General features: G+C 34.5%; 1 protein-coding gene across 1 annotated transcript in view; it reads left to right on the top strand.

Annotated features, from left to right (window-relative positions):
* The window catches only part of LOC150099925 (zinc finger RNA-binding protein-like), a 174,094-nt gene that overhangs the window by 42,714 nt on the left and 104,702 nt on the right, over positions 1 to 26,678 (top strand). Inside the window, exons 3-4 of the mRNA XM_090403122.1 lie at positions 13,813 to 13,891; positions 20,578 to 20,775. Coding sequence (XP_090259248.1) covers positions 13,813 to 13,891; positions 20,578 to 20,775 — 277 coding nt within the window. The remainder of the gene's footprint in view (positions 1 to 13,812; positions 13,892 to 20,577; positions 20,776 to 26,678) is intronic.

The raw sequence follows: 26,678 nt of genomic DNA, 5'->3' as shown, positions 1-26,678 counted from the left end.
AATTTTGATATCAGGTTTAATACCACATTCCTTCATAATGTGATCCATATAGATAATGAATAACAGAGGGGATAATGTACATCCTTGTCTCACACCAGATTTAACATTAAACCATCTTCCTGTACTTCCTTCAATTCTAACTGCTGACTCACAACTCAAATAAAGACTAAGTATTGCTTGATATAATGCCCCATTGACACCATATAACTGCAGCGTATTGAATAGCTTCTCTCTTGGCACCTTGTCATATGCCTTTTCCAAATCGACAAAACTTAAATACAGATCTTTGTTATATTCCCACGCTTTTTCGACTATTTGTCGTAAAGTGAAGATCTGATCCTGACAGCCTCTATTTGGCCTGAATCCAGCTTGTTCTTCACCAAGCTTTTCTTCCACAATTCTTCTCAACCGTTTCTCGAGTATACTTGCATAGATCTTGCCAGGAACACTCAGTAGGGAAATACCTCTGTAATTCTCACATTCAGTTTTATTTCCCTTTTTATATATGGGTACTATGAGAGCTCTACTCCAATCATCGGGAATTCGTCCCTCTGTCCAGGCTTTCTGAACTATGCAGTGCAGCCACTGTAAGACACTTATACCACCATACTTCAGCATTTCTGGTCGAATATCATCTACTCCTGCTGCCTTTCCACATTTCAAGCCTTTGATGGCTTTTTCTACTTCAACTATGGATATGTATTCCTGACTGCATGCCTGGTCAGTGTTTTTTATCACTGTGCTGTCATCACTGCTTGTTTCATTTAGCAGTTTTTCAAAGTAATTACTCCATACTTCAAGGATATCTTTTACTCCTGTTTTCATTTCACCTTTATCATCTCTAATTCCTTTTACAGCACTCTTTCCTCCATTCCTAAGCTTCTTCAACAACCTCCAGAATATTTTGCCACCTTCTTGATATTTATTTTCTATATTCTTGCCAAAGTCCTCCCATGACTTTTGTTTAGCTAGTTTTACACACTGTTTAGCTTTCTTACATTTGTCTCTGTATTCTGTAAGAGTAAAAGCTGACTTATTTGACAGGAACTTTTGGTATGCTTTCTTCTTTTCCTTCACTGCCTCTTTAACTTCCTGTGTCCACCAGGGAGTTCTGATTTTTTTATCTTTGCACACAACCTCACCACATGCCTCTCTGGCAGAATCAATCAATGTTTCCTTCAGAGTTTGCCACTGAATCTCCAAGGTTTGATTCCTGTTCTCAAACTCTTTAATTTTCTTTTCAATAATATTTCTGTATTTTAGTCTACAGTTTACATCTGAGAGCTGCTCAACTTTTATTTGCTTTAAAACTTTCTTACATGTTATTCTTTTCAATATGAAATTCAATTTTATCCTGCTCAAGACTAAATAGTGATCACTTCCAATTTCAAATCCTCTGTACACTCTGGTGTCCTGCACCAGGGAGAAAACATCACTATCAACAATAACATAGTCAATGAGACTTTTCTTATTCCTAGACTCTTCTCTCCATGTGAATTTGTGCACATTTTTATGTTGGAACATGGTGTTAGTAATAACCAGTCCATGTCCTGAGCAGAAATCCAACAGATATTTGCCATTATTATTAGCTTTGCTCTTTTCTCCAAATTTTCCCAAAATATTTTTGTATGTCTCACAATCATTTCCTACTCTACTATTTAGATCCCCAACAAGGACCAACTTTTCCTTTTTCATTGTGTCAGTTGCTTTTTCTAAAGCCTCAAAAAATTCCTCCACTTCTACCTTAGTAGAACCTTCTGTGGGACCATAGGCACAAATAAGTCTCATTGTCCAGTTCCCCATTCTCATATTTGCCCACATCACTCTACTTGAGACTGACTGCCATTCAAGAAGATTAGCCTCGTATTTTGTGTTGAATACTATGGCTACTCCTTCTTTTCCTTGATTGTTATTGCCTGAATATAACATTTTGTATTTATTGCTCAGAAAGATCTCACCAGTTTTGGTCTTTTTTGTTTCAGTCACCCCTATTATGTCGATCTGGTACTTATCTAATTCCTCAGCTAGCTCCATTTCTTTGCCATTCAGACTTCTTACGTTGATAGTACCGATCTTTAACTCTGGTGATGTTGAGTTGGGGTTTGTTTTCAGATTTGTTCCAGTAGCTGACTTTTCGCTGTTCGCCCTGGTTCCCTGGCGAAAACAACGGGGGCCTTGTTTAACCGGGCGACGCCCCAGCCGGCATGAAATTTTGTCATGTTGTACCATCATTTTTTATTTTGGTTTAACCAATAAGAATACAATTTGGTCGGCTAAATCCCAAATTGCCAGCCCATCCTCGTTCGTTCAGTATCAAAGTAGATACCCAACAGGGTGCACCACGAGAAGGTGAGGATTGGACATTAGGTCAGAAGCCCTGGTCGGTTCTCCGCATTCCTTTAAAGGCTATGTGGAGGTCTCCTCTCAGTTATACAGCTTTGACCCTTAAGCACCCCTTTGGGTACACCCATTGAGTACTTAAAATTCTTCCACTTTTCGGCAGCTCAACCTCAAGTGATTCTGCAGATAAATGCAACTCTCTACTGTTTTTTTGGCAAAGCATGGTATATGACATAAAGTTTATCAATAAATGATTTGAATCTATTGATTCCTGAAATTTCCTTTACAGCATCACTTACTGATAATTCTAGTCTGTGATTAGCAAAATAGCAAACTAATAAAAGGAAATTTTTCTGACAGCAATTTTTTCACTCCACTTTTACACCCTAACATTACAGCAGCACCATCACATGCTAGAGAAACTAAATATTTTTTTTAAAATAATCTTCTGTCATCCCATAATAGTTAAGACATTGGAGTAAGGAATCAAGTTTTCAAGTTCGATCAAGTCCAAAAATAAATTTATTGGTGAATTAATTCCAACACCTTCGATACAGCATCGAATATACACTATGAGAGTGGTTTTATTGCTTATTCTTGTTGATTCTTCAATTGTCAATGAAATTATATTTTTGGATTGTACGATTTCTTTAAACACGTTTTCTCATTCCTTCACTTACATGATTCACAATATTAATACATGCATTTGTTGAATGAAGAATATGACCCATTTTCAATTCCATATAATTCTTGCAGATCAATTTCACTTTCAAAATTATGGAATGATTGGTTTTCCTTTGCTACTTTATATGCAGTTCGAAAACTTTTTGCAGTTATTTCTTTTTCAAGAGATCATTTAAAAAAAAAAACATTTTCAAGGGTCTTTTTTTCGGCTTCAAAAACAATTTTTAACTCTGCTTTGTGTGCAGCAGTTTCTCTGTGATGGAAAATTTTTTTTCGAAGTAATCTCATCTGTAGCTTCGTATCTTTGTCAGAATATGTAATCTCGGTGTTGGCCCATTCTTTGGAAATTTTCATTCCCATCTTTGTTTCAATTCCAAGAGTTCTAACTTTTCTGCAAAGTGTACAACCAAGTTTCTTTTTGCAAATATACATCCATTCATTTTTCAAGCAAAAAATCTTTTTTTTAATTTTTTTTTTTTTTTTGAATCTGATGTCCATCAATTCAGCCAGTCATTTTCAGTTTGGCCTTGCTCCTCAAGATTAGCTTGAGATGATTCAAAAACATCAACTGGCACCATTATTTCCATATTTTTTGACGTAGTGTGTTATTATTCTTGGCTTTTTATTAATGGGACCAGTGGTTGAGAAGTAATGGAAATCTTTTTCATTTTCAAACTTAGGGTCAGACTTTTACACAAAAAAAAAAAAGATATGAAAATAATGACATTAAATCTACATCAATTCATTAAAGATATTTTTTAGATAAATAAGTCTTTTACCAAAAATCTTTCGCATGTTGTCAATCACATGTCCATACAGCCACAAATGTAGATGCTAATGGCGTGCACATGCGTGTTATGTACGCGTGAACATTATTTAAAAAATTACTTTTGAAAAATTTAAAAAAACTGTAAAAAAAAAAATAGGTGCTGGGACACCGTTCCGGTGCGTTATGCCAAATATATTCTATATATATATATATATATTTTTTTTTTTTTTACACGTGTAAGCTGTGAAAGTTTATAAAGATGACTACTACTCATAATCCATTAAAACTGTTTGTTTACTCAGTTGATAGCACATACATATTGGTCTTGTGGTCTCAATTGCCTCCACCATAATTGCAATCAGGTATGGGTTTTTTTTAGGTGTGGGGGGAGGTTGATATTAACTATTGCAACATGTCTCACAGGAAAGAGCAGCCAATGCTTCAGGTAAATACAAGCATCATTAAACTTTTCTTTATATCTGACTTAACACAAAAGGATGCAAAGAGCTATGGCACATCAGTGACAGGTGTGGATAATATGAAAGAAAAAAAAAAAAGAAGAAATTTGTTGACATGTTTTTTGAATAGTTGAAGGTTTGTCTTTGGGGAAGATATAATGATGAGCTCTGTTTCAGAGGACAAATATGGGTGGAATGTGAGCAGATTGGTTTGAATGTGAATGGTAAATGGATGTTAACTGATCACCAGCTGCTTTTGTTCTTACAGTTTAAGAAAGTAGATATATGATAAGAGGGAGGCTAATGCAGTATGAAACCAGTAGAACAGGCATAAGGCAGAAACAATGTCTGTAAGAGAGAAAATGGAGTAATCTGATCGCTCTTCAGAATAGCATCAAGCAGTGCTTGTGAGACTTCTTTCCTAAATATGTTAACAGTATTTGATGTGTGGACTGTTTTTAGCAGCTACAGAAGTGGGACTGAGATGCATTTGTACCAGGAAAAGCAGTAGAACCAGGTCAATCCAAGAAGAGAGATGATTTGTGTTTTGATATGAGTATTATTAGGAAAAGTGATGTGGCTTTCCTGTGGGAAATTACAAAGGATTTTATTTTAGTAGCATTGAAGTACACAAGGTTGTCCTCACCCCATTCAAGAATGGAGAGATAATAATTTGTCATTTGTTATGCAGAATCTTGAGACATCTAATGATTAAGCACTACTAGATTTGTAATATGAAAATGAAGTCATCTGCATTGCTGTGTATAGAATCTTATGCCAGTGAGAGAAGGTTATTTATACTTGTTCTCACTAACAAAGTGGGTGAGGATGGAGTTCTGGAGTACCCTATGTTTTGCCTACATTTTTCTCCGTCCAAACAAGGGTGATAAAAGTGAGCTAACAAATTGTCTCATTTTCAAATCTCTAAAACTGTGGAGAAGGTGATAACAGCCAACTTCTACACTACCTGGAGAACCCCTGCATTGGTGGTTAAATCAGAGGAGAGGAAATCATTTACCATGACAGGTAGTAATCAGAGAGGAAGCTGATCAGTTGCCGAAGGTTGAAGGCAGACCATAGTATGGTAGTTTTCTAGGCACATCTCTGTTCCAGACCCAATTATAGATGTCCAAGAGAAATTGAAAGTGACCACTAGTTTCTTCAAAAGTTGATGAATACTAGAAAATCAGCTGTGGATTAACAGTGGTAGAATCCATATTTTTAGTAATAGCTGGTTAGCTTCAAGGTGGTGTTAAAGTTGGCTCTTACCACATTCTTAATAATTTTAGAGATTTGGAAATGAACAAAATGTAGGCTTATTTTCATGCAGTATGTCATATGTCAGTTGAATAGGAAAGATTGAAGAGGCAATACAGAATAGCATTAATTCCCAAGCACTAGTTTTTAGCACGACAGGTGGTATTCCTTCAGGACCAGATGCTTTATATCAAGTTATTCTTTCTGGCAGAGAAAAATGATATGGAGTTCAGCAGTTCTTAGAGAGTGAAAGTACTCTGCTATGGTCATTGATGCAGGAATTGGAAAAGTGATGCTATTAGATAACGTCTCCAAAGACAACATTATGTTATAGCACCATCTGGATGTGAGAGCAGTAGAAGTGTGGGTGAACAAAATTGTTCTCACTAGCCTTTGTTAGTAACCAGAAGGCTTGACTGCCATTAGAACAAGAGGCATGTTTGAGTCAAAATTTAGCCCTTTCAATGAAAATTGGATTTATTTATTTTACTTATTTTTTCATTTGCTGCAACATAGGCTGAGTGTGATGCCAAAGTTTTGGTCTTATAACATTGTCATCAATTTCCTGATATGTATTTATAAGGGATGTTCAGGTTACTACAACAGCACTACATGATTAAATTTACATTATTGTTAATCTCCTATCAACAATTTTCCTCCAAATCAATTTATTACTTGTGAACACTCCAATATTGTCATTTCTAACATTTTGCACTTCTAAGGTACTTATGACCGAATTAATCCACCTAGACTTTGGACTTCCTCTGGGTCTCTTTCCTGCCATAATGATCAGTATCTAATCTAAGCTTCTGTAAACTCTGACAGCTCTTATACTTCCCATGTATCTGTCTTTTTTATGTCTCTAAAAGGAATTTGCTATTTTCAAATTATTCAATTGGGCAAAGTCAATCCTTGTCCATTCTTATTTTGATGTGGTACACCATTATTTCCTATATAGTCTTATTGGTTTGTTACCTATTCTCGCATATTTCTATTATCTAATATAACTACAATAATCATTTTTGTGTTATTTACTAAGTTGTGCAAAATTCCTCCAATTCTTCATTTTTTTGGAAGCATAAATTAACATTATGAACACAATGAACAATACTGTAATATTTCCCCTATGTTTTTAATTTTACTTCTGTTATTCTTTCATCCAGTATTTTTAGTTGATTGTTGTATTTTCGATCATTAGAATGGTATATTTCTACTGTAAGCTAAGGATCTTTTTTCTGTTTTTACGAATTTATTTTTAGTCTTTGAAACCTTGCTCTAGAGACTATTCATGGAACTTTTTTAACCATTCACTCCTCTAGTGAGCAGGGTTGGGGTCCCATATTGGACAACACAATATTCATTGCCATATAAAGACAATGATAAGCAATCCACGGTTCTATTCGAACCAGCAGCTTATTGTTGAAGAGTGTGACACCTTTTGGCTACTTGTATATGGAAATATGATTTCTGCATTACCTTGGTATCACCATGAGGTATGCTCCCACTGATACCACAGTGAAGGTCAAATAGACAAATGGAATAATTCAGATAAAAACATCTTGTCATCAACATCAGATGATAATCCAGTTTTACTTAAGTTCCATTTGTACAAGTAGAGATCAGTTCTGGATCATGGAGACTTCCACCAAATTCTAGACCCTGTGTTCAGATTAAAATAATGTTACCTGGAAGTGGGATATATGGTTAAAATTCAAACGAGCAGTAAAATAGAATATGGGGAAAGGAACAGACTTTCCTCAAAAGAAAAAAGTTGAAAGACTTGTATAAAGAGAGAAGCTGGTTCATAACAAACCATTGTAACGGTATAGAACAGTGATGGTGAACCTTTTTATCCAGGTGTGTCAAACATTTTTTTTTTTTTTTTTTTTTTTTTAAATATTGACGTTGATGTGCCACTTGCATACATGCATTATAAGTTTAACTACATAATCATAGATGGTGACTTATACATATCATATTAGGCTATTTATTTACTAGGACATTGATATAAAATCTATGAATTCATATTATACAATTACATTTAATGACTTTTATGTTCCTGAGTACTGGTAGAAAGTTTCTCTATAGAAACTTTCTACCAGTACTCAGGAACAGAAAAGGCCTGTAGTCTGTACATTTTAATGCTACACAAGCAGCACTCAAATCATTGCTCAATCTATTTCTCCCTTTCGATTTGATATTATTTAAGGCAGAAAATAGTTTCACAAGAGTAGGTAGAAGAGAAAATTGTTAGAAGAGCTTTAGCAAAGATTTTAAGAGCATGAAAGTTTTCGAGAAGGCTATTCCATGCGCTTAGAATTTCATTCTCTGAATTTTTTACACATGGTATCATGCAGACGGTCCCGCTCAAGTTCTTCTAATTCATTTCTAAGAGCAATAAACTTTCTTTTCCAGATAGGATTACACTGGAAGTTGGCTAGTTGCATTTCTAGATCTTTTAAATCCAACCACTCAAAGCCATCTAATTTAAGATCCATGAATTCTGTTTCATCAGGATACTTTATGAATTGGATTGTTTGTTCCAACATTCGAAATTGCTCAAATCTAGAAGAAACTGCTCAGTTACTGACTTGAGAACTCTGATAGATTGGTTGATATGTTCACAATTTTTGGGGCTGGTTTCATTAAAAAAAATTTTTTTTTCACTCTTGGGAAATCACATTGAAATATTTTGAGTTTATTCTCAAAGCTCTTGATCGTGTCAAACATAACATCGACAGATTTTCCGAAACGTTGCAATTGTATATTAAGTTCATTCAGGTGCAATGAAAAATCTGTGAAAAACATCAGCTTACTAAGCCAAGCAGAATCGTTAAACTGAGAAAATTCGTGCTCTATGCCCTTCGTATTTAAATATAATTTAATTTCATTTAAACATTCAACAAACCATTCAAGTACTTGGCCATGACTCAACCATCGAATATTATTATACATTAATAGACCATTGCACACTAATTCAACTTTGCTTAAAAGTGAATTAAATTCTTGTTTGTTTAAAGCCCTGGCAGCAATAAAATTAGTTACCTTTGTAACAATTCTCATCACATCATCCAAATCCTTTAAGCCTGATTTCGCACACAGTGTGTGTCTCCTGATGTATATTACAAGGGAAACAAATGAAAATATTTTCGATTACAACTGATGGCACGCCTAATATGGTTGGCCGTAAAACCGACATTACGACCAACCATATTAGGCGTGCCATCAGTTGTAATCGAAAATATTTTCGTTAAATCTATCTGTTTCTTGCGATCTTACACGATTTATCGCAATTTTTTCATCAGAATACCAATAGTTTTCAACATCCAAGGTGTGTCAGTGCTGACATGCATGTCATAGGTTCACCATCACTGGTATAGAAAGTAACAACATCTTTAGAAACATTAACATAGAGATAGAAGTAGAAAGGCAGAAGCAAGTAGAAGAAAGGAATTTTAAGAATACAGCAGCACTTAGCAGATAGCCCTTCATCTGCATTTTTCAGTAGACAATTCACTAAATTCAACAAAGAAAGAACTATCACTCAAATCTGCATTGATGGTGAAGACAGGTTCACCACCCAAGATATCCTTTCAAACACTCTACAAAAATCTGTTTGAAAACAATAGTGCTGTTGGAAATTGGAACATTAATGGCTTTCCTGTTCATATCCAAGATGGGCTTGACAGACCCATTACAGCATCTGAAGTTACACAGTCTATAAAGAATGCCAGACAAGAAAATCCCCAGGACCTGATGGTTTAGGGATAGAACTTTACTGCGAGGCCTGGGATTTTATTCTTCCCATTCTAGTTATACCATTTAATTCTTTTCTCTCATCAGGACACATACCAAGTGAATTTGTAGTCATACCATCCTCATTCCAAAACGTAATAGAGATCACACCTTAATCAGCAACTGCAGACCTATAAAGATTAGACTCTCTATCTAATACTGACTACATGATATTTTTCTGCATTATCAATAACAGACTCAAAGTGGGAATGAGATACATAATTAAAAGCACACAGCTGTATGGAGTTCCAAGCCGAGCAGTAGAATTTAATCTATTTCTGCTACGTGACCTAATCCGCTTAGTTAATATAAAAAAGCAATTGATGGCAGTGCTTTCAGTAGACCTTACTCAAGCATTTGATAATGTCTGGCATCCCTTTCTGTTCCACATCATCCAGCAAATTGGTGTAAGGAAAAAGCTGCTATCTGTTATCATAGGAGCCTGTGCCAATTCAACTACCAACCTCCTAGTTAATAGGTTCCTGTCAGACCCACTCAAAATTCAAAAAGGAGTCAAGCAAGATTTCCCTCTTAGTCCACTGCTCTTTGCATTGTACTTGAAACTTTCTTACAGGAAGTTGACAATACATGTGCTGTGTGAGGAATAACGTTTCCTTCAACTGAAGGAAAATAAGGTATTAGCATATGCCGATGATGTAGTGGACACTTTGAAGGATAATGATTCCATATATATCTTTTTTGATATTTTGGAAATCTTTAGCAAGATCAGTGGATTTAACTACTAATGCAGACAAGACAAAATTTAAAGTTTTTGGAAAGTGGGATCTTCGAAGTATTCTTTTTGGATGAACCCCTCATTATAATTGGAATTGCAGTTCTTCATCTTTATATTACCAGTTTAAGAACTTATACAAGAGCTTTGAAACCTTAGAAGACTGAAAAATAGGGCCACTTTCCTTTTCTTCTAAAGCTATAGTATTCAAATCCATAATCTTTCCTGCTCAATTTTATATAAAAAATATTATAGGCATCATAGAAGCTGAAGAACAGCAATTATTTTAGCCCAGCCGATACCAAGAAGTTAAAAGGGAATTTCAACTATCAAAGAAGCATGGAGGATTTGGGCTTCCAGTCAATCATACTATTTAAGCAATATAGCTTCAAAAATCCATAAAATATTGCAGGCCTGATTAATCACATGTGCAAACCTGAGTTTTCATCTTCCCCCTGTTTTGGAGTAAATGATTATAAAGGCCCAAAAACTGAGATTGTTCCTAAATACAACACTCTGGCATTGACATTCTTTCTATTAAACAAAGTTAAAATTTGATATAAAGAATTTTCATCACAAACTTTCACATTTGGTTACTGACAACAATACTTTGTTTCATAATTTATTAAGTTCCAAGGATACTCTAACAGAAGGGATTTTGCTTGGAGAATTGCACATAGATGCCTTCCAGTCAATACCATGAAATGGAGGTACTTTAGCACCGGAGATCCAATCTGTGATCAATTGGAAACAGTACAACATGCATTCTACAGCTGCCCTCTTGTCCTGCATATTTGGAACACATTATGTCATGTGTTTGCATTCTATTACAACAGAACAGGTTATTTTTTGCAGTACCCACCACCTGTCGGCAATAGAAATGAGAATTTTGATTTTTATAATTAATGAATTAAAATAACATTTATGGAAGGTTAGAAAGGAACATGGATTTGAAAACCAGCAATGTGACATCCAAATGCTTTATAATATTGTATTGTGGAAATTTTATTGTTCAGTCAGACGATTTTTGTATTTAGAAAGAAGCGTTCTAGGAGATATTAAATTTTTGACTAGATGGTGTAGAACACTCACATTATGCAATATTCACTAGGAGATAAAATTCTGTGTGTTCTTGCTATGAGAGGTTTTTTTAAATAGTTCCATCCTCTTAATTCAATGTGGTCTTTGCAGAGTGGAGAGCAATCCCAGGCAAAGAAGGCTAACCACCTGGGTATCAGTCATCTTTGCACTTTAGTTTCTGTTGGTCTTTCGATTGTTCATCTATTTGAGATTAGTGAAAAAGAAAAACCGATTACCTTTGGCTATATATGATGATATAAAAGAACCTAGGCCTTGTCTCTTATTTCTCCTAATACTAACAGGTCTCTTCCACCCCTATACTAACCACTCTAGGCCTATGATGAGCACCACTTTACTTTTTCACCTCAAATGTCGAAACTCAAAACTGGTCTCTGGGTAGTGGTCCTTCCCACAATGCATAGCATTATACATGTCTGTAAGTATATGTGCTTTGCATTATAGGGTATTAAGGCAAGTGATGTGGAGTCAGTCTCTAAATACAAGTTGCCCAGTCGTAAAGTTACTTCATGCACAAACTTGGTTTATGGGGTATTAAGGCAAGTGATGTCGAGTCGCTCTCTAAATATAAGTTGCCCAGTCATAAAGTTATTTCATGCACAAACTTGGTTTGTTTAGAATGAGACATGATAATAAATAAATTCTTAACTTATATATGTATTTATTAGTATAAAAATTCGTTAAATCTGTTTTGTTATTAATTTTTCTTTTTTGTTTCTGTTATCATAGCTTTTTTTTTTATATATATATATATATATCATGGAATATAAAAAAATGGAGAGAAATTAGTCTGAACACTAAATTAGCTGTATACAAGGCAGTGTCCAAATCAGTTTTAACTTCTGGATCTGAGAGTTGGGTCAGAAGTAAAACACGACCAAAGACTAGATAACCGCAGATATGAGAGTCCTGAGAAAGATTAGAGGCGTGAACAGATGACATCAATGGCAATATCATATTAAAAACAAGGACATTAGGAAAGAACTTGACATTGTCAGCATCCACGAATGCATTATCAGAGCTAATCTTAGGTGGTATGGTCACTTAAACAGAATGTGCGAGGGCAAAACAACTGTTCTCTGCCTGGTTGGCAGGAAAACGACACAGAGGACGACCAAGATATAGGTGGATTGATACGGTACAAAGTGCCTTAGATGATAGAAATATAAGATCTGATAATATGGGTGTCTTTACAAGTAACAGACTGATTTGGAGGAAAATTGTAGATAGGAAGTTAGCAATGATGTAAATTCTTCATGTAGTACAGGTATCCCTTGCTTAATGCGGGATTTGATTAATGCTGCGAAATTGATTGCAGCAGTCCCTTGATATACGCGGCGAGAGTTTTGATTAACGTGCCTTTAACCCTGAGGAGCTCGCAACTGATCTGACAGATACATGCAAAATGTTTAATATAAATATTCTTACACATTTCAGTGTATAGCTTGGAGGTGATAAGTAGCTGTGCATTCATATGCTACGAGTGATATTCCACACTGTTTATTGCTGTCAGTTTGGTTTAACACGTTATGTGAAGGGTTGTGATATTTGACAGTAAATTGTATCTGAGAGATACCGCGACCTCCGATGTCAGTATAGTATGGTTTAGTTGTTTTTTATTCTTTGTTCAATAATTTCTAGATTGTAACTGAAAATAAATAAATCATGTATTACTGAAATAGAGAGCCATACATCTCCTCTAGGAGATGTGCTTTACATTATGGAAAATACTAAGGAAGTGATCTGGAGCTTAATCAACCTTTACTACGAGTTGCCCATAAGGTTGATTATGCTTGCATCTGCTGAAAATTTTAGTTTCTATATATTTGGCTATGAAATAATGTTGGATTCAATATCCCTTTTATTTGTACCATTATGTATTTTTTTTTCATTGCTTGTTTTACATGGTAAACAAGCAATGAAATACCGAGATCTAGAGATTCAATTTGCTTGTTATCGTAGAATTTATGCCAATAAGAAAAAAACTAAAACTCTTCAAACGACTCTTGATAACTTCTTTTGATAAAAAAATTGCAGTAAGTAATGTAGGTACATGCATTTATTAAACATTTACTTTGCATTCATTTTTTATCTTTCCTAAAAGAGCACCATATAAAACGAATTATTAATGCAATAATCAATAATGGGTGAATTATAATTTTTGCCATTGATTATTAGATTTAATCTTCTAATGTTTTACATTAAAATTTTGATGTTTTGTGCATGCTTTTTCCCCCCCCCCCCTGGTTCAGGTTTTTTCTGTCCAGGATTCATTTTCAATTTGTCTGTTTGGTTTCTACTTTTTGAGACTTTCAAGTCCTCTAATTTGGTTAGCAGAATGACAGGAGTGTTGTCTACCCTAAAACCAACCACATGTATATTTAGAATTTTTGAATGTTGAATAAGTTATTCTGCTGAGTATTCACACCTCACTATCTAACATATAGGAAGAGAATCCCTTATTTTTATCATATTTGCATAAATCAAAATTTATCATTTTTCATTTCAACATTGTCTGATTTCCTGTATAACATTTTTATATGCAAAATATTTGCCTAAATATTTTACTTTTCTAAAGTGAGTTATTGCATTGTATTTAGTTTTTATATATCATAGTGTTTAGGTTTTTATTTGTAATATACAGAAAGCTAAACATTACATGATTTTGATCTATGCAGGCACCTTATGAAAAGGCCCAAACATATTATCCTTCTCAAGTAGCATACTCTAGTACTGACACCCCTCACTATCAAACAGGTAGGAAGAAATACTTTTCATTTTTATTGTCTGAGAACTTTGGTTTTGTAAGCATTATAATGTATGATCATATATAAATGTTTCAAGTATAAAATTTATAACATTCATCGAACATTGCCAGAGACCAGATTACCTGAGACCTGGAGGGAGTTGATGACTCATTGAGGGCGACTGCAGATCACCTACTCCAGCTATCATATCTTTGCTTAAACTCATTCAACACAATGCACTCACTGCTCTGACAGAAAAATTAGCTCTTGCATATTTTTTAACTGCACACAAACTTAACTTCTGCAGATGTCCCCTTTTCCTATCATATAACAAAAAGTTCATCACATGATATCCTATAACACCTTTCAGAAGTTTATAAACCTCTACCATAAAACTTTCCCTTTCTCCTGTTTGCCAATGTCTACAGTGCATATTATTATTGTGACACCTCCATGGAGTCCAAAGAGTCATCGAGGGAGGGCACCTACTCTACAACTGTCTCCACCACTGAAATCCTCCAACTACAACTAACAGTAACTACACCAATGCCATCTACTGCCCTTCACCACCACCACCGCCACTAGTATTTCCACAGGCAATCACGAACATCCATGCCAACGCATGGATTCGAACCCACAGCCTTTTGGCTGCAGAGCAGATACTACTTGACCAATCAGACCAGAAATATACTATACTCTAATACCCTCATATATATATATATATATATATATATATATATATATGAGGGTATTAGAGTATAGTATACACACACACACACACACACACACACACATTCATACTCATACTCTAAATCTGTCCTCGTAATCTACATTCCTTAATCTTGATATCATCTTTGTTACTCTTCACTGTACCCTTTCTGCTACTTTATCTCCGAAACCAGGATACTAAATATGTGCACTGTATTACTGATGCAGTTGTATCAAGGCCTTGTAAAGGGGCAAAATAATTTCCTTACATTATCCTGTGAGTTGTTTGCAATGTAACTTTTGGACTCAATTTCTGGTAAGATAATCCCATCATTATAATATGCCATTGGAAATCTCATCATGCCAAAATGGGATAATACACTAACATTGGATTGACAGCCATTATCCATTACCCACTGTTTAAATTATTCTAAATGTTGTGTGTGTATCAGTATCAGTAGCATCCCTGATTGCCCTGCTTGCCTGTCTTTGCATCATCAAGAAACAATTAAACATCTGTTAGATCCATCCCTGGAGAACACCACCGATCACCTTAAATCTGGTAGAATCACACCCAACATATACTACTTTCTGATATCCATCAGCCACCCACTTATCCAAGTTAATAGAGTACAGTCATATCTGGAGTTACGCGGTTTCTTATACATATTCCCGTCCCACTTCACACCTCACCACTAGTATCTTTCCGGCGCTGGCCGCATTCGTCAGTAATCCAAGAGCTCTAAAAAATAAATCTAAAGCTGGCTTGCCAGTGATTTGGAAGTCTAATTCTAAAGCTTGGGTGACAGCTTCTATTTTTGAAGACTGGCTTGATCACCACTTCGTACATGAAGTTGAATGTTATTGCCAGTTTTAAAAAATTCCATTTCAAGTTATGCTCCTTATTGATAATGTACCTGGTCACCCTCCTGCAACTTTAATTGATTTGATCCACGTGTAAAAGTTGTTTTCTTGCCTCCAAATACAACCAGCTTACTTCACCCAATGGACCAAGGAGTTATCAAAACATTCAAAGCGTACAACGCACTGCATTCATTTGCAAGTCTGAATGAAGCTTTGAGGCAAAATGAGCAACTGTCTGTTAAAGAGTTTTGGAAACAGTTTAACGTTTTAGATGCTGTAAGGATTATCGGAGATTCTTGGGGTGAAATTTCCCAAAAAAAACTTTGTCCATCCTTTTTTAATAGCGAAACGGAAATGTTGCCAGAAACTGATCAAGTTGCTGAGGCAATAGAAGAAGTTGGCAACCTTGCAAGGCAATTAGATTTAGAAAGTGAAGATGTCAACGAGCTGTTAGACTCGCATAACAAGGAACTTACAATCGATGAGCTCATAGAGATGTGTGAGCAAAGCGTTACTGAAGACACCGAAACCTCAGATCCAGTTCTTCCAGAAAAGCACATGACAATTGCAAAATTAACAGAAAGTCTCAGCTTAATTAAGAAAGGTTTACAGGTTTTGGAGGACACAGATTCTAACGAGGAATGAATTGTAGCCACAAGGCAAGGAATAAAAAAATCATTGGCTTGCTATGAAGAAATTTTGCGTGACAAGAAAAAGACATTACTCCGTCAGACAAATCTATTAGATTTTATGAAACCGTCGACATCGAAATAACTTTCTTTTTTTTTATGTATGAAAAACTACAATTATGATTATATTTCTTAAAAAAATAGGTGTTTTTGTAAACCTTTGGTCCCAATTAACTAATATTTTGTATATATATAAATTACATGCAAAATTATATCCCGAGTTACGCGAATTCGACTTATGCACTTTTTTGTTGGTCCCACCTACCATGTAACTTCGGGGATATGACTATATATTCCAGTTCCATATTCATTCCAGTCCTCTAGGCTATGCAACAGCTTTTCATGTGGTATCCTATCAAATGCTTTATCAGTGTCTAACAGTATCATAGTGTATCCATTGCATTGATCCAATTCCTTTGTAATTATTATTACAAATTATGAGGAAATTGTTAAAACATAATCTCTCTTTAGTAAATTCATGCTGTTTTTTGCAAAGTATAGCTTATCTGTCAACCCAGTTTTGTGTTGTGCGAATTCTTACCAGCTTTTCTAAAATCTTCACCACCACCACTCTTGTACAATGGAACTATTATACATTCTTTCCATGCATGTGAGATCTTAAGCTGAGACTCAAGTTATACAAACATATATTTAAAAAGAAAACACATGGTAATTCATGGAAAATAGCAGCACAAACATAATTTTCGAAATTTCTAACTTTTTTGTGTGTGTGTGTGTTAAACAATATTACTAAATTTGTGTGTATTGGAGAGGTCGGGGGGATAGGTAGTTTGAGGAGAGAAACTGTAACACCCAGCAGATAGCCAACCCAAAACAGATACATGTGAAATAGTGTTGGGTCGAACAGTAGATGAGCTGTGTGTGTGTACTCACTGCTACAGCCAGATTAATGTGCAACTTACTCATGAGCTCGCCACTCTAGCTATACCTCTACTTACTCAAGTAACTTCATTTATTTCAAAAATTTTTTTTTAAGGAACTTAAAAAAAATGTTTATATAAGTTCTTTGAAGGAACTTAAAAAGAAAACACATGGTAATTTGTTTTCTTTTTAAGAGTGGATTTTTACTTTCCTATTTTTGTTTTAAACTACTTTTTTACATGTTTTATTCTAAGTGATCATACTGTATTATAAACATTATTAACATGCTGTCATCAAAATTGACTATCCACTATGGATTTCTCTAAGAACTTTTATATATTTTATTTCTAAACTTTTGTTTAGAAATAAAATTTCTAAACAAAAGTTTGAATACTGTTAATGGTAAGTTTGGGCTCATTTCTCTGTTTCATTTAACTGTTCACACTATACATTATGTATTACTACGCATTATATATATACTTTGACCCTTAGTGACAAACTAAAGGTCAAAGCCAAATAACTGGGATGAGACATCCAGATCACCTTCACATGGTATACCACATTAATATTATCCACTGGGTACTAAGCGAATGATGATGGGCTTGCAATTTGGGACTTAGCTGACGAAATTGCCTTCTCTGTTTGCTTAAACTACAAATACATGAGTATAGCAGGATGAGATCTCATGCTGGCTGGGGCATCACCTAGTTAAACAAGGCCCACACTGTTTTTGTCAGGGAACCAAGTCTAGCAGTGAAAAGTCAACTACTGGAAGAAGCTCCAAACAATCAGAAAAAGAAAAACCCAACATCTAGAAGGAAAAGAACAAACCCCATGTCATAAGAATTGAAGATAGGAAAAATTAGTATAAGGAGTATTGATTGCAAGGAAATCAAGCTTATAGAAGAAGTGGACATAATTGGCATTATTAAGACAGAAGTGAGATTCATTTAGGAGTACCTTAGAAGAATTAATTTAATATAACATATTAAATATAACAGTATTGGAGTGCTAGCAAGTAATAGACTAATTTGGATGAAAGTTGTTGATAGGAAATACATAATACTAATGTAAATTTGATCATGTAGTGTTGTCATAATAGCTTGAACACCCCTTTATGGTACATATCAGCAAATTGATAATTGTCATTCAAATAATACAAATTTGATCATGTAGTGCTATCATAAAAGCCTTGTGAACACCCTTTTACAGTACAAATCAGGAAATTGATAATTCATTCACTAAAAATTGTTTTTTAATTAATGTTTTATTTGTTCAGTACATTCACAACTGATAATTCATTTGATAATTTGTGTTTTCTTGATATTTTTGTGCCAAACTGTAAAGAATTGGATGTAATATCATTGATTTTGATCAGGTTTTCTTATTCTTATATATAATATCATTAAGAAAACTTGATCAAAATCAATCATATTATATCCAATCCTCTTTACACAGATAATATCATTTGAAATAAATTTATATTTATTTTATAAAATATTTATATTATTATATTTATCTTTATATATATATTAAAGATGTTTTTTTTTTTATTAACTACACACACACACAAGGATGTCAAACTTATCACTAAATGCTTTAAACATTGATATTTTTCTTGATCAATTGGATGTATGTAGGCTTTAAGAATATTTGGCTATGAGGAAAGATGTTTGGAAGTGCAGAAGTAGATGTAATGAAAGTAATTTTATGGATTAGAAGTTAGCTTTAAATAAGATCCACTTGGAAGTGGGGTCTTTCTTGGTTATTGGCTTAATTAAGAATTTATGCATTGTGAATATAACATTTGTTTTTCAACCAACCAACTTTTTTTTAATATCATGATTATCAGTGTTCATCAATTCTGTATTTTAATTAATGGATATTATTTGCTCCATGAACTAGTCTCACTAGTAATATATGTAAAGTTGTGTGATTTGATTCTTTATGAATGTAATGAAATGCTGAAGTATGGAGTCATACAGTGGCTCCATTGCATAGTTCAGATGTCCTGGACAGAGGGAGACGAATTCCCGATGATTAGAGTAGAGCTCTCATAGTACCCATATATAAAAAGGGAAATATAACTGATTGTGAGAATTACAGAGGTATTTCTCTACTCAGTGTTTCCTGGTAAGATTTATGCAAGTATACTTGAGAAACGGTTGAGAAGGATTGTGGAAGAGAAGCTTGGTGAGGAACAAGCTGGATTCAGATCAAATAGAGGCTGTCAGGATCAGATCTTCTTTACGACAAATAGTTCAGAAAGCATGGGAATATAACAAAGATCTGTATTTAAGTTTTGTCGATTTGGAAAACGCATATGACAAGGTGCCGAGAGAAGCTATTCAATACGCTACAGGTATATGGTGTCAATGGGGCATTATATGAAGCAATACTTAGTCTTTATTTGAGTTGTAAGTCAGCAGTAAGAATTGGAGTACAGGAAGATGGTTTAATGTTAAATCTGGTGTCAGACAAGGATGTACATTATCCTCTGTGTTATTCATTATTTATATGGATCACATTATGAAAGAAAGTGGTATGAAACGTTATATCAAAATCGGAGATGTTAATGTCAGCTCTTTGCTTTATGCAGATGATGTTATAATTCTAAATAAATCCGCTACAAGTCTGCAAGAGATTCCCTGACTAAATTGAATAACTGTTGTAATAGATATGGTATGAAGGTCAGCAATAACAAGACAAAGATAATGAAAATAGGCAGAAGCATTGAAAATGTCAACTCGTTGTGAATGGAGAACCTGTGGAACAAGTAAAACATTTCAGCTACTTAGGCACGATTTTTAGTGAAGATGGTAAATTAAATATGAAAATAGACAACAGAATCAATAAAGCTGGTATGGTAGGAAGACAATTGAATAAATTCATATGGAATAAGAGAGAAATTAGTCGGAACACTAAATTAGCTGTATACAAGACAGTGTTCAAACCAGTTTTAACTTATGGATCTGAGAGCTGGGTCAAAAGTAAAACACTTGACTATAGAATGCAGATATGAGAGTCCCGAGAAAGATTAGGAGCACGAACACATGGCATCAATGGCAATATCGTATTAAAAACAAGGATATTAGCAAAGAACTTGACATTGTCAGCATCCACAAATGCATTAGCAGAGCTAATCTTAGGTGGTTTGGTCGCTTAAACAGAATGGGCGAGGAAAGATTAGCAAAACAAGTGTTTTCTGCCTGGTTGGCAGGAAAACGACCCAGGGGACTTTTCACCAAGATATAGGTGGATTGATATGGTGAAAAGTGCCTTAGATGATAGAAATATAAGATCTGATAATGTTAGTCTTGACAAGTAACAGACTGATTTGGATGAAAATTGTAGATAGGAAGTTAGTAAGGATGTAAATTTTTCATGTAGTACTATCATATCCTGTACACCCCTTGAGGGTACATGGCAGGAATTTGATGATGATGAATGTAATCACAAATTTGCATTTTGATGCAATTTGTTTTGCAAGAGTTTGCATTCTTATAAATGCTTTATTTCCTTCATACTGTTGAAGCAAGCATTTTCTTTTCAGTTGCAAGTAAACAATCATATTCATCACCCTCTAATGTTGGCTATGCATCAACTCGTCAGACTACCACACCGAAAGCTCAGACTACAGGTGCACAGTCAGGAACATCTTCGTATATGTATTCTAGTGGAAGTGCTACTGGTGGTTCAACAACAAGCTATAGCAGTTCATATAGCAGTGCAGCTACCACTACTTATGCTGGTAAGTTGGTTTTCAAGTATACAATGATTCCTTAATTTATTCCTGTTCAGTGCATAAATTTTTTTGCAGTAATAACCTAAGTGTTAATTTAGGAACTTGTTTTTCATTATGCATAATGAATTTTCATCATTGTGCAACAAAGTAAAAGTAAACTGAATTTTAAATAATCTATCAGTGTAAGAAACATTCATTCCAAATTTGGTAGAAATCATTTGAACAATGCAAGTTTAAGAGGGGTCTGTGAAGAATGCTTCAAATCCTCCCCCCTTCCCACACACATACACACTATTCAGTTGGAGTAAATTTTAGGATAGTCTTAGTTGATGTGAGAAATGACTTCCAAATTTAGTTAGAACGATGTATTGTTTATTTTAGTTGAAGTAATTGAATTTCTTGGACCCTTTAGTAATATGTGAAAGATTATTTCACATTGAGTTGTAACTAGTTTAAAAATATAAGCTGCAGAGGTTGTGTTATTAAATTTAGGTTTGAAAAACATAGGCTTTAATCAGGTAAATAGATCTTTCCAATCAAAGGGCAATGACTGCCCAAGCTCCAGTGATCCCTAATTTGTAATCTACATACCATCAGTTCTGTCCTTTCAGAACACACCACAAATTTTGTGGTGAGAAACACCACCAGAGTAGAATAGCCATTTTGGTCATTCATCTCTAGTTCTCTTCACCACCTCCTTATAACTAAGAAAATGGAAATTTGTAAACTCTTACAAAGAGAGAAAATAGACGTCTAGCAAAATCTGGATATGATTCTGTAACATGGATAAGAAGTGTGATTTGATCTCACTATTTCATCTGCCATGGCCAGTAGAGAGGTTAATATCCATTAACTCCTATGAACTGGTTTACATGCTTTTGCAATATGTCCTCTGAACTTTATTTTCTTTCTCCAACCCTAAATCTCTAGTGTCATCAAATTACTATCCAGTACCAATTTCTATCTGTAATGCATAGCTTTTCATCTCCAAATGCATAACTTTACGTTTTTCCATATTGCACTGGCAACCATTATTCTTTGTCTATAACTTCTAGTCTATTTAAATCATGCAGTAACTCTGTACATCACTTTTGTAAGCTTTGCAGTAAGCCAGATATACATATTCTTTTCCCTTTTCAAATCATTTTGAGTATAATTGAATTTACAAAGTAAAAAAGCACTGGTCCAAATACAAAGTCCTATGTCATGTATCATTCACCCTCTTAATCATGTTACCATCTTCATGTTCAACTTCTAATTTTTTAGGAAATGACAACATATATTTCAAACATTATTACAACACATTTCAAAAACTATATTTCAGCAGTGTTACATTGGGGCAGTCTCATTCACCCAAATTTGTTGAGGTTTGGGAGGTTTTTCAGAGTTCAGGCTGATTCAAGGAATAATCTTTCGTACTTGTACTTGCAGTGTAATAAAGTGGCCTTCCCTTACCTCCACCTTTTCCAAAATTCTGCTCTTGTTGCAGTTCTGCTATCAGCAGTACCTTTCCTATCCAATATGAAAACACAGTATCTCTTATTCTTCTTATCCAATGTGAAAACACAGTATCTCTTATTCTCTTTTAAATCTATCCTCTTCCTCCTCCAACTGTCTTGAACCCTTGTAATTTTTACCAAATGTCAGAAACTCATTGTCATTTGTGATACTTGTAATTTTAGTATGGCATGAATTGCTTATCCCATTAAGCCCATAGATATGCTTGCATCTTTTAATGACCATCTCATTTGGATTGAATTGGATTTATCAGCTCTCTGTTAGGCAGGTCAGTGAATATAGATGATGATTTTCATTGGCTGGTATGAGATCATCATCCTTATTTGAAAGCCTGGAGCTACTTGGAAATTTTTCTTGTTTGGTTTCTGCAGCTGGGTTCTCAAGTCTGACCCTCAGTCCACTTATATTAATGTTTTGCAGATTTATAATTTATTTTTTTTATAGGTGGCATTGCTATGGAAGTATGCTTCTTGTAGACCAAATTGCTTGACCCTCACATTTGTAATTTTTCCAGTGGCAAGAAAAGATTATTAATGAAACCAAATACAGTTAAACCCCGAAGTTACGCAGTAGGTGGGACCAACAAAAAGCGCGTAACTTGGGGTATAATTTTGCATGTAATTTATATATATACAAACATACAATTGGGACCAAAAGTTTACAAAAACACCTATATTTTTTAAGAAATATCATAATTGTAGTTTTTCGTACATAAAAAAAAAGAAAGTTATTTCGATGTCAATGGTTGCATAAAATCTAATAGATTCGTCTGACGGCATAATGTCTTTTTCTTGTCACGCAAAATTTCTTCATAGCAAGCCAATGATTTTTTTATTCCTTGCCTCGTGGCTACAATTTGTTCCTCATTAGAATCTATGTCCTGCAAAATCTGTAAACCTTTCTTTTATGATTGTTCTTACTGTGGATTACTGTAGATCGAACTTCTTTGCTAGCTCACAAATTTTTATTCTGCCTTCAAAATCCTAAATAATGTTGAGTTTTGTTTCCAAAATCAATGTTTTTCTTTTCTTGCTAGCTGTAGAAGAATCGGACTTGTTTATTTTGGACAACATTATTATTTTTTATGTAATAAAATTTGTATCAAGAACATGAGATTAAACAATCGCAAGGTTTGTAGACTATAAAAATCGTGTATGAATGGATACCATGCGAAACACGTGAGTGCTTGTTCACAGCATGTGCGACGCTGGCGAATGTGGTTGGCACCTGAAAGATACGTCTAGTGGTGAAGCGGGACGGTAATACATACATATAAGAAACCACGTAAGTCTGGGTATGACTGTATTTCAATCTGGAAGTTGTCAATCCTCTTCAGTAAACTGACTGTTGAAAATTGTAGAATAACCATAACAGATTTCAAAAGATATGAATAACATGCTAGAGTAGTTATAGTACAGTAGACTGACTAAATATGATTTTTAAAAAATTTTGTTTACTATTAATATAAATCATATTTATCCACCCAAATTTTCAGTAAGGAAACGGTCATTCTCGTTCAAGTCAAGCTGATGTAGCACTTCAGCACTTGAATTTAAAGTAACAGGTCTCAGATTAGAAGATTCTGTTGTCCGTTATTGACTCCCATGCCGCAGCAGACCCAACATTAGGTTTTGCTGTAGGTGATGTAGTTCAACTATATTTTTTTTTTTATCATCTTTATATTATTATGGATAAAAAAAAAAAAGAATTTATTTAATTTTATATTTTTTTTTCACAACAGGTCAGGCTAGTGTAAACAATTAACAAAGCAGTTAGATTTTGCTTACTTTTGTGTAGTGTCATAACTTGTCTTATTCATATGTATTCATATAGAAGTACAGATGTTAAGTGTTAGTTTCATAATTGTAAGTAAAGTAATTGCTCTATTCATTCTACACAATGGGAGATAGTACTTTTTAAATCAACTAATCTTTCCTAACTTGTATATATATATATAATTCATTTATCTATTTTATTTTATTTATTTATTTTAATAAGTTAGGAAATTTAATGATGACTTTTTTAGTTATATTACATTAGCTACAATTTCAAAAGGTGGCACCTTTTGAAATTGTCAGTTATTGTTTAATTAGCTTTTTACATGTACTGAAGATGGCTGTGATACTCAGGTGAAAATTCTATTAATAAATAATATTTTACGTGAGTTAATTCAATTATTATAATTTTAATTAATGTCTACTCACGGTATTTCCTTACTGAAACATGAATGCTATATCTACTGTCACTATACCACTAGTACTTGGCTCATATCTTTTGAAATTCATTGCTATTATTCTACCTTTGTTGATTTAATTTCACTGATCTATAAGTTTCAGATAGAAATTTATTAATAAACTAATGTTCACATGTTCATCTTTTTGGCTGTGTTACAGGTGCCTCTAAAAACTCATGTTTTTTAAAGATCGTTTTTCTGTATCCAATACAGGAATATATTGTCCTACTTTTGTGATTTTTCATATTATGGGAAGATCTGCAAATTAGAGAAATACCGGGATTATATTCACTTGGGAATGTAAATGAGATCGAACTGTGAATGTAATCCCCAGTCAGTTCTGGGGATTACATTCACTCTGCCTGGGGCTTCTGACCTAATGTTCACTCCTCAACTTGCCATGGTGCGCCCTGATAGTAGGATCTACTGAGTACTGAATGAACAAGGATGGACTGGCAATTTGGGACTTAGCCAACCAAATTGTACTCTCTATTGACTTTAACCACAAATGAAATTATATTTCATCATGGCATGGCATGATGAAATATAATTCTGGCTGGGGCATTGCTTGGTTAAACACGGCCCTGCTGTTTTCGTCAGGGAACCAGAGCGAACAGTGAAAAGTCCGCTACTGGAAGAGGCTCCAACTCAACACCTTCATGAAGGATTAACCCAACATCAACAGAAGAATTGGAAAATACCATGTGGACAATTGACATTACTAAGACAAAGAAGACAAAACCAGGTGAGATCTTGCTAAATAATAAACATAGGATGTTATTTTCAGGCAATAATAATCAAGGAAAGGAAGGAATTTTTTGAGTCATTAGAACAGGCAGCAGACATACAAAAAATGTAAAAAGTGGTCCTTGTAGATCTAAACAGCAGAGAAGAAATCTTTCTTTCGAGTTCATCGTAGCACACATGGATATTAGTAGTTTGGGTCCAGTTTACAATGTGCTGGCGGCCTTCGTCTGAGTTAGCAGAAAAGAGAACGTGGCTAGAGAGAGCTCTAGTCCTGTTATAGGAGATATCTCTACGGTGTTCATCCAAACGTAGAAGGATGGATTTGGCAGTCTGTCCATAATAAGGCTTTCCGCAATCACACAAAATCTTGTAGACTCCTGGAAACTGAGTAGGAAGATGTTTCTGTTTATGTTTGCAAAGTAATGAACGAAGTTTTGGAATCGTAGTGTAGCACGTTTTGAAGTTAAATTTCTTGAGAATCTTTGCCAGTTTTGGTGAAAGAGAGCTGATGTAAGGCAAGGAGATGAAGGCTCTTGGGGGAGGGGGATCTTCAGCAGTAGTTGAGTGCCTGGGGGAAAGAAATTTGTCACTCTTCTTTGGAGAGAAGCCATTGTTAATAAACGTTTTTTTAAGAAAACTGAGTTCATTTATAATTTCTGTTTCTTCGGTAAGTAATGATTTGGCTCGGTGGGCTAAAGTGGAAAAAATACCACATTTTTGTGGAAGATAATGATGGGAGGAAGCATGGCAAAGGGCGCCAGCACATTGTAAACTGGACTCAAACTACTAATATCCATGTGTGCTTTGATGAACTCGAAAGAAAGATTGTTGAATCAAGAGAAATTTCTCTAGATTCCTCTCATATCAACAACAGCCTGAGTTACAATCTCTCGGACGCACACGTTGCTTCTGTTCAGTACTGGCGCACTCCGACAGCGCGTAGTATTCGTTTGTATGGAACTCATACTTGCATTTTTTCAAACATGCTACTGTTTTTCACTTGTTCTGTTAATACAATTTTAAGTCTCTGTAATTTTTTATATATTTCTTTGAGTATGATACCTGATGATGTTCTTGTAACGAAACTAAGTAAACTAGTAGTATCTTGTTAAATATATCTTGCCATCTTTTTTCTCGGTAATAGTCATTAAACTTATTTTATAATATTCCTACCGAGTAAAAATGAATTCTCCTATTACCGAGAGAAAAGATGGCAAGATATATTTAACAAGATACTACTAGTTTACTAGTTTCGTTACAAGAACATCATCAGGTATCATACTCAAAGAAGTATATAAAAAACTACAGACTTAACATTGTACTAACAGAACAAGTGAAAAACAGTAGCATGTTTGAAAAAATGCAAGTATGAGTTCCATACAAACGAATACTACGCGCTGTCGCGAGTGCG

The sequence above is a fragment of the Typopeltis vanoorti genome, chromosome 13 (assembly GCF_054136105.1).
Source record: "Typopeltis vanoorti isolate ZY-2024b chromosome 13, IOZ_Tvanoo_1.0, whole genome shotgun sequence".
Classification (NCBI taxonomy): Eukaryota; Metazoa; Arthropoda; class Arachnida; order Uropygi; family Thelyphonidae; genus Typopeltis; species Typopeltis vanoorti.
This window is presented reverse-complemented; position numbering and strand designations above follow the sequence as displayed.